General features: G+C 36.5%; 1 protein-coding gene across 1 annotated transcript; it reads right to left on the minus strand.

Annotated features, from left to right (window-relative positions):
- Nucleotides 1–9,648: 9,648 nt before the first annotated feature.
- On the minus strand, nucleotides 9,649–10,050 carry LOC115892681 (keratin-associated protein 20-2-like). Its single transcript, XM_030914157.1, has one exon. It carries the CDS (start codon nucleotides 9,996–9,998, stop codon nucleotides 9,801–9,803), a length of 198 nt encoding a protein of 65 aa, XP_030770017.1. The 5' UTR covers nucleotides 9,999–10,050; the 3' UTR covers nucleotides 9,649–9,800.
- Nucleotides 10,051–10,330: the final 280 nt, after the last annotated feature.

Below are 10,330 nucleotides of genomic sequence, written 5' to 3' on the forward strand. Positions count from 1 at the left end.
TTATCAAAGTTTATGTAACAGTAAACATTTTCTTCACTCTCACATGTTTATGGGCTGTCTGTAATTTGGGTGAACAAGGCTGAGTTTGGCAAAAGTGGTGGGTTTGATCTATATTACCCTCCTCTGACTTGGATCAGTATCTGCTCAATTCATTTTCTTTCAATATGGAAAACAGAAGTGCAAGTGGTCCAGCCAGTAGTGGGAGATATGCCGATTAGTCTCCCTGTGGGAAGCAAGTCAGGGGATAGGGAAATACATTTTGTCCATGTACACTCCATCACTTATGAGGTCATGCAAGTTCCACAGCTAAGCCAATGATAATTGAGAAAGGAAATAGCCTTTCATGGAGGTCAGGGAGGAAAGAGTGAATATTTGAGGAAGAGCAATTTATTCTGCCACAGATACAATTTTATGGAGGTGTAACTAGAATATTGCAGATTTACAGAGTATAAAATTTTCAGGTTTTGCAGATACTCTACAAAACAGTTTCCCGAATTGGTTTTACTAATTAATGCTCTTCAATCTCAACAACAAAAGTTATGCTACCCATTTTTTTTTCCCTTTAGCCATGGTGGTAGATGTGTAGTAATTTCAGTTTGCATTTTCCTGATGTCCAATGTAGTTGAACACCTTTTTATATATCAGAGGTCATTTGAAGGTATTGTCTCTTGGTGAAGTAATGGTTCAACTCTTTGTTTTATTATTGAGTTGTATAAGATAACTAATACTAGTATAAGATAACAAAACTCTTTACTCTTCTACATCAGAATTCGACCTTATGTTAAAATGTCTAGTTTTGTTCTCCTGGTAACCTGATAAACTGATATGTATCAAGGACATTATAAGAACCATTGCTTATGATAAAAGTGGCTCCTGGTTAGTATATTGCATCTGGACAGAGAGAAGCCAAATGAGATGTGATCTAGCTACTTCTGTTGATGACCCAGAGAAGAGAAATGAAAAAGTATATTTAGAGACCAGTGACATCAGCCCAGAGATGCAGCCCATGTGGTACAGGTCAGAGACAGCCAAAAGATAGGCTCACAGAGTATGTCTATGGGAATCAAGTTGTTAATTGCAATGGGGAAAAAATAACACAAAAAATGAGTCTTAGACTTCCACCGGCTAGGATGTGGATGTTATTAATGGCTGCAGGCCACCTAAGTGCACAGATTTATATGAGTGCAGAAAGAAAGGGCATATGGTCCACTTTTATGCACACATCATTTCTGCAGGAGAAAAGCTGTGTAATAATTGATCTTTCTCTTTTCTTCTTTCTCCTTCATACTTTCAATTAAATACATGATATACACACATATAATGAAAATAAATGAGGATAAATGCAAAACAGCATTCTGTGCAATGAAACAATTTGTTAAAAAATAAAGACATAGTAAAATAATTAAGAAATGTAGTGATAATGTGATATGAAGAAATACACTTACTATCAATTGTGAGACATTCTATGAGCTTTTGGATAATTAAATTGAAACGTGTTGGATCCCTATTTGTGGTAATACCCACAGCCGTGGTCAGAGCCACAGCCACAGCACCAGCCACCGTAGTATTTTCCATATAGGGGATTGTGGCAAGAGTTAAGGTTTGGTCGAGAAACTAAGAATCCATTTCCTGAGTTCAACAGTTGCCATCTGCAAATAGGTTTTTATGCATCACCAGTAGAAGGTGGGGATCTTAAACTAGAGAAAGTTTGGCTTCATATTTCAGATTAATTTGTATTTCATATTGGAAAACATCCACATGCATTCATTTATGTATCATCTGTAACTACTTTCCCACTACAATGGCAGAGTTGAGTAGTTAAGACACAGACCACATGGCCTGCAAAAATCTAAACTATTTGTTGTCTAGCTCTTTTCAGAGCAAGTTTGCCTTCCCCTGGTTGAACCAGAAGTGCTGGATTATAGAAGATATGACTAAACAGTTTTCTAAAATTCAATTATTTACCTCTTGTTCCACTATTCACTATACTTTTGTGTTTTCTGTCTCTTTCAGCATCAGTGACTTGTTACAGTCTGTTGCAATATGGCCATATGTATTACTTTCATTTTCTTAAATAGGCCTAGAACCTTAGAGCTGGCTATTTCTGTACTCCAGGTCTTTCATGCTATACTTGTTGTTGTATCTCATTTTCCATATATAAACCTTAAAATAAATTATGATTATTATTTGTACACAATTGATATTAATTTATATTTTCAACTAATTTTACTCTTTTGTGAATGTCTACATTTTTTCTGTGTAACTTTTCTTCTTCCTAAACAACTCCTTTGTTTCTTATAATTTATACTTGGTAAAAATAGATTTTCTCACTATGGTTTTATCTGAAGATTTTCATTTTAATTTATTTTTAAAATGTTATTTATATATTAATATATTATTTATTTTGTTTTATTATCTGTATGCTTTTGATTGCATGAAATTCTAGATTGGTGCTTATTTGTAATACATCCTTAAAATGTCATTACATTTTTCTTAAACTTCCTTTGTTTCTTTTAAGGAGTCTGCTGTCAGCCTTTTTGTTACTCTTTGTAGGCAATGTGTTTGCTTTCTCTGGCTAAGTAAATATTTTGGTTTTGCATTTAATTTTTAGCTATTGAGTTACTCCTAGATGTGACTTGAATTATTTTCATTCTTGGAAGTGCAGAGCTTTTGTAATACATAGGGTGATGTCTTTAAACAGTTTTGAAAAAGTATGTTTTATTTTCTTTTCCAAAAATGGCTTCTGTCACACTTTCCTGCTGAACTCCAATTACATGTATGTTTACTATTCATGAGGCCTGACATCTTTAAACTGTCTTCAATATTTTACATTCTGTTTCTTTATCTTTGCTTCAGTCACACAGTTTTTATCAACCTAAGTTAAAGCTTAATAATTTAGATTTTCTGTAACTAAATCTATTGAGTTTTTAATCACATTACTAACTAGAATTTAAATTTGACTACTTGGCGATTTTTTTCTATTTTGTTATTTATTTATTAAAGACAGGGTCTCACTCTGTCTGTCACACAGGCTCCTGAGTTCAAGAGATCCTTCTACCTCACCTCCTGAATAGCCAGGACTACAGCCACATGCCACCATGCCTGGCTAATTTTCTAAATTTCTTATAGAGATGGGGTCTCACTATGTTGCCAAGGCTGGTCTTGAACTCCTGACCTCAAGCAATCCTGCCTCCGCCTGTAGAGGATATTCCTTTGTGTCTTTTAGTTAAGGGTACTTCTTCTTGACAGGTCCTGAACTCGTGACTATTTCCTCCTTATCACTTTGATATGGACTTGTGTCTTCTTTTCAAATGTTTCTTATTCTCTTAGGAAACTGAACCTTGCAACTTCAAAATCTGGAAAATATCTCAAGGAGAAACTTGGCTCACTGTTAAGCTCAGTATTCTCTCAGTACGTTGTTTTTTGAGACGGAGTCTCGCTCTGTCGCCCAGGCTGGAGTGCAATGGTGCGATCTCGGTTCACTGCAAGCTCCGCCTCCCGGGTTCACGCCATTCTCCTGCCTCAGCCTCCTAAGTAGCTGGGACTACAGGCGCCCGCCACCACGCCCCACTAATTTTTTTGTGTTTTTAGTAGAGATGGGGTTTCACTGTGTTATCCAGGATGGTCTCGATCTCCTGACCTCATGATCCACTCACCTTGGCCTCCCAAAGTGCTGGGATTACAGGCATAAGCCACCGCTCCCGGCAAAATTTGGTATAATTTAAAGCACTATTTGGCTACCATGTTGATAAGCCAGAATGTCATTATTAGTGCTGACATGTTCAACATAATGCCTCGTCATTCTTTATATATATATTCTTATACACATATATATGAAAATATGAATATTTAGAATGTTTGTCTCTACACACACATATATTAAAAGCATGCTTTGATATTATAAGATTCTACATTGACATTTGTAATCCATCCTTAAAATGTTATCACATTTTTTCATCATTAAATGTGTTCATATATATAAATATATAAATTGAGAAACATTTCACTGAGGTAGAGCCCTAGTTGATATATTCCAATCACTGGTGTTGCAAAAGACACAAGCCGTACAATTATGTAGAATTTTAAATTCTGTGATGTGAAATACAACTATTGTTGGAGAAAGTAGCCATTTTTTAGACTGACAGCATAAGCCAACAGAAATGATACAAGAGATTACAGGACATGTGTATATATATTCATATGTTACATGAGCAGTGTTAGAAAAGAGCTGCTTCTCTCTCTCTCTCTCCCTCCCCCTCCTGCAAACAGCCACACACACGTGACTAATTGCACACAAATACAAACCTGTGTGCCAAACTAATGGTGATAATTTAGTAGAACTGTAGCAAATTTAATCAAATTTTACATGGTGTTATAAAGATAATACAATAACAAAAGAAAAACTTTTCTATAAACTATCACACAATCCAATTGGTAATGCTGAATAAAATTGGCCATGTTGAATTTCATTTATTTTTCTCAGACAGTTTAATGTATAGTTGGTATTTTTGAAAACATTTAAAAATTTATCATGTGAAGACACTTGGAGATAGTGCCAGTAAAAGAGACGGTTATGCCAATAAGCTAAGCAGCCCCGGATTCCTTAGTAGAAGCTATAGGACCAGCATCTTCTACAGCACAGTGAGGGGCAGCAGCTGTAACCATGGCCACCATAACCACAACAGTAGCCACGGCCATAACCACAGCCCAGGCCACTGTAGCGATAGCCCAGGCCACAGTAGCAGTTGTCACAGTAGCACATTATATTAGGAATGGAGTGTTCAGTTGAGGATCAGGAAGTAGGTGTCTTTTGTGTGGATGTCCCCATCTGCCAAGTTGCTTTTTCTACGCCCTCGGTGGGTGGAGAAAATCACATGCGGTGCAGTGTCACGGATCTTATTCATTCACTTCAGACGACATCATGATTCCCTTAATTATTGGCACAACAAGGCCCTCATAACTGAGATAATTTGGTTCCTACATCAGAATTCCATGATCAATTTATGGACCTTTAAAATGAAATTTTTATTCTATTTTCAAGGTTCTGAATCACTCTGTAGCCTGTTGAGTACATGTGATTTGATGACATGGTGTGATGCAAATAATGAAAATCGGTATCCCATTTGTTTTGTTCTGTTTTATTTCCATTCCTCCATAGGAATAAGTTTTTGTTTGCTTTTTTCACTTATGTGTGTGCCTTTTCCTTTTATATGTATTACTTCAATCTTTTCTCAAAATAAATGAGCATTTTACGGACAGAAACTGTGTACACTCCATGCTTCCTTTTGTCATCCCTTATGAATGTGCCCGAGATGTAACTGTAAAACACACCATGGTTAAGTGGGTGCTCCATCCTCAACTCTTGTGTCTTCTTTCCGGGGGTCATGTTTGTGCTCACAGATGCCCTGGCTACAGCAGTGACATGTCTCTTAAAAGTATATGGGTAGCATCAGAGGGACCAAAAGGTGACACATTCCTTTTTTGTTTCCTCAGATTTTAGCTGTTACCTGAAGTATTGGTGGAAATGGAAATCCTACGGTCGTGGAAAGACTTTTGTGTTGTTGTTGTTTGGTTTAAAATAGTTAATGAAATTCACTAAATTGTAATTCATATACAACAAATTAGACCTATTTTCAGAGTACAGGTCAATAAGTTTGACAGTCGAAGAGAGAGATCAATATAAATTATGTATCATCACTCCAAATATAGCTATTGGGAGCATTCATAAGAGGGAAGAAACTTCTCTTCTGATTTTATAGTTGCTGAACTCAGGTTTCCTCTGATCCCCCAAATACTGCCAGTTATACACTAAACATTTTGAGGCAGTGAACACTGGACATAATTATCACTGAACATCGAAACTAGTGATGGGTGCATAGGTATGATGAAAAATCTTGCTTTTCCCCCATGCTTCCAATTAAGATCATTTGAGACTTCAGAGAGAAATTCACATAGCTTTGCCAGCCTCTTTCACTCATCTGGTGTTACTTATTTGTTACGAACCATGTGCCAATCATTTTAAGACAATATGTTATGTGACATCTAGTATTGTTCTTGTGTCTCCTCTTGTCACTTGCTTTCTCATCTATAGCATGAGATGCTTTTTCTTTTGAAATTTGGAAATAAATGAGCATTTTTCTTCATCAGGTCACATATATATCTAGTGTTATATGTATTGCATATTTCTTCAAATAATTAAGCTAGATGTTCAGGTAGCCAAATGATGCTTAGCACCTATGTTGATCACTCAGAATTTCACTAATAGTATTGAGTTTTTAAATCCAATGATGGCTAAACCACTATTGGGAAAAACATTGTAATTTATTAAAAATCAAATAGAAAAATTTTGAAGCATCTTTTGCCTAAGTAATATCTTATTGCATAAGATTCTGTTGTCTCATTGCCATTTCCCAATGTATGGGGATTCTTAAGAACAAGTGTAATAAATGGACACATTTACTGTTTGGGGATTTCAAAATAAAAATAAAGGAGCTGTCAGATGTGAAGAACAGTGGAATAAGAGGGAGACAGTGACTCAGTGCATTCAACACTGTCCTGGTGAGCTGGTGAGCAACAGATCCTTTCCAGAGAATTTTAACATCAAATATCAGGCAGTCAGCAGTCACTTGACAGGGAATTCTAGCTATACTCTACAGGTCAACCAGATGACGTGAGGTGTGAAGAGTGAATTACCTCTCTTTTGAGGCACAGTGCTAAGTAATTCAGCCAAATCTTAGGGTGTTGAGAAATAGACAAACCCAGGGGTTGTTATATATAGTGATAGGAAAAAGACTATTTTGCTGGGCAAAAATATCATTAAAAATGTTCTTATATGGATGTAAATTGGAAGTCTGACCAAATGTAGCACTGGCTGCTGAATCACATAAAAACTGGATTACACATGACCTTAGGTAAAAGGAACTGATGTTTAGATCCTTAAATTTTCAGAGCCATTAAAACTGCAGGAGATATCAAAATCTCTCTATTCCTCTCTCTCTCTGTCTCTCACTGCTTCACTCTGATAAATGCATACACACATGCACACAAACAGAAAAAGCAAAAATAATAGAGAGAAATTAATATAAGTATAATAAACAAAATTTACAGGAGCATAGCAAATTTATTTTCATACTGCTATGAAGATACTACCAGAGACTGTGTAATTTACAAAGGAAGTTTAATTGACTCATAGCTCCGCATGGCTGGGGAAGCCTCAGGAAACTTACAATCATGGCAGAAGGCAGAGGAGAAGGGAATTCCTTCTTAACAAGGTGACAAGAAAGAGAGATTGAGACAGTGTAAAGGAGGAACTGTCAAACACTTATAAAACCATCAGATCTTCTGAGAACTCACTCACTCACATGAGAATAACATGGGGAAAAAACTGCTCCCATAATCCAATCACCTCCCATCAGGTCCCTCCCTTGATACGTGGGGATTATGGGATTACAGTTCAAGATGAGATCTGGGTGGAGACAAAGAGCCAAATCATATCTAGCATACATTTTAACATAAACTTTATTTTCTCATATGAAATATATGAAAAGAACATATAGGCCAGGGCACAGTGGCTCATACCTGTAATTCCAGCACTTTGGGAGGCTGAGGCCGGCAGATCACCTGAGGTCAGGAGTTTAAGACCAGCCAAACCAACATGGTAAAACCCCATTTCTACTGAAAATACAAAGAAATTAGCCAGGCGTGGTGGTGGCAGGCACCTGTAATCTCAGCTACTCAGGAGGATGAGGCAGGAGAATTGTTTGAATCCAGGAGGCAGAGGTTACAGTGAGCCTAGATCGTGCCACTGCACTCCAGCCTGGGTGACAAGACAAGAGAGACACTCTGTCTAAAAAAAAAGAAAAAAGAAAAAGAAAAAGAAAAGAATATATATGAAGAGGAATAATGTCAATCCAAAATAAAGAGTATAACTTTTCTGTAAATTATAAGACATCCCATTGATTTCAGTTCATCAAAATATAGTATGCTGAATTTGAATTACATTTTTTTTTTTTTGTAGTTAGAGATGAAATTAGTATTTCCAATGTGGGTATGGAGGAGGAGTCAGGAAGCACAAAAGGAAGAGTCCAGCAGGTTGAGTTGCTCAAGGGAAACCCTGACAGAGTCTGTACGGCCAGAATATCATACTGCTAGAACCAGCCCCGAACCAGGGACAAGGCATCAGAGAGTTGCCATTTCAGCTCATGGTGTCCGAAATGGAAAGTTCAGTAAAGAGAAGGGACTCTGTTTCTTCAGACTGAATGTCACCAATCACGCAGTTCAGGGACTTTTCAATCATCTGTTGTTGGTTGCGCAAGCCATGAATGGTGCTTGACCTTATAATTCAGACTAATCACTCAAATAAAATGCTAGCAGCTAACTTACATTTGAACTTAAGTATCCTTGTAGGTAATGTATTAATGTATTTTTCACTTGTGTTAACAAGTAATTACAACTTATTCTTTTTAAGGGTATTTTAGTATAGCCCAATCTTATTGGTATTGTATTAGCCCAAAAAAATTATCTTTTTCCACCAAAAAAGTTACCATTATCTACATAACATAGAAGTTGATTGATGGAAAAGTTGTAAGAGTTGGTTGATGGAAAAGAGCTGCCCAAGCCCGAATTCTCCATGTCCCCTGCAAGCAGATTTGGTAAGGTAGTGCCTTTATATACAATGTCATCATTTGGACAATGAGACTCTGGACATGGATATCGGTATATGTGCACACAGTTTCCATTTATCTTATGCTCCCAATTGAGTTAATGTAATTCATTAAAATAACATAGTTTTTTATGTTCCATCATCTAAGCAAATGACATTTCATCATTTAAGTGATATTTATTGAGGGCCTACTATGTGCCAATCCCTTTTAAGACAATGGAATATATTACTTCTATTATTGTGATAACGTGTCCCAGTAGGATGTTTTCTCATTGATAGCATCATGTGCTATAAGATGTAGCAATGTTGCAAATTTTCACTTGAAAATATTGAAGTATCCCAAAAGAGGTATATTCAATTGAATTATTTTAATTGAATATATCCAAAGTTGGAATGATGAACAGATACCTCTGAAACAATTACATCAGGACAATAGGGCTCTAAATCCCCATAACAAATGAAAGTATAACACATGGTTGGAATCTGCCAATAAAGTAGTTATTTCATCTAAGGTATTTGAGTCAACAAATACTAAGATAATAGGTTCACAAATAAAAGATAAATTGCACACAATATAGTAAATTCACTCAGACCTATTCAAACACTGACACTAAAACCAAAAAGAGTGAGAATAAAACACAAGGTATTTTTATAGAGAAACAGAAATATGCATGATGTTGGACTAGTCTAAACATCGTTGTCATCTTGGGATGCTCCGAAGATGGTGTTCTTTCTTTTCCTCATATTTTCTTCTTTCCCATTCCATTTGCCAACACACCAAGATGCAAACACTCACATGCACAGTAAACATAATTAAAATGCAACAAATCAATATATTTTCAATGAGATGTTTATTAAAAGAAATTTTATATATTCTCACATAAGTTGATCAAAAATCAACCATTAATGATGGTACAATAGCAAAACAAAGCGTTTAAAAAAATCTGTGAAACATGTCAAATGATTTCAATAACTCTAGATGAGGCTTGCAGAATCTGACCTATTTTTTCTTCCAGATACTTAAGGATGCTGTTGACATTTTACAATAGAAAAATGAATTACTCATATGAAGAATTATAAAGGCAGATTTAGGAAGTCCATGTGGAAGAGACCACTAGGTTGAGTTGCCAGATATTTCTCAGTAGAAGCCACAGGACCTGTATCTTCCATAGCAAGATGGGCGGCTGCAGCCATATCCATAGCCACCATAGCCATGGCCATAGCCACAGCCCAGGCCTCTGTAGCCACGGCCATAACCACAGCCACAGTCATAGCTACAGCCCAGGCCTCCATAGCCATAGCCCAGACCGCCATAGTAGCTGACGTAGTAGCACATGGTTTCCGGAGTGGAGGATTTGGTTGAGGAGCAAGGAATCAGTTTCTTTAGTTTGAATATCCCTATATGCCCAGGTCAGTCCTTTTATATATACCCTCAGTGGTGGGTGGGACCCATCACAGGACCTGTAGATTGCATATTTTCTATTAATTTGTATTAGTATACTTCCTGAATATTTGTTTTATTAAACAATGTGAGGCCTTTGTAAACAAGATGACTTTGCTATTGTGTCAGCCTTCTCCTGATCAAATCATATGCCTTTAATGTGTTTTTCTTATTCTTATTTTAAAGCCCTTACACTTTGTTTAGCTTAAAATGTTTGACAACTTTGT

The sequence above is a fragment of the Rhinopithecus roxellana genome, chromosome 13, assembly GCF_007565055.1.
Source record: "Rhinopithecus roxellana isolate Shanxi Qingling chromosome 13, ASM756505v1, whole genome shotgun sequence".
Taxonomy (NCBI): domain Eukaryota; kingdom Metazoa; phylum Chordata; class Mammalia; order Primates; family Cercopithecidae; genus Rhinopithecus; species Rhinopithecus roxellana.

Bases quoted from the DNA above. Each gene is read 5' to 3' on its own strand.
- LOC115892681 (XM_030914157.1), bottom strand. From the start codon at position 9,998: ATGTGCTACTACGTCAGCTACTATGGCGGTCTGGGCTATGGCTATGGA.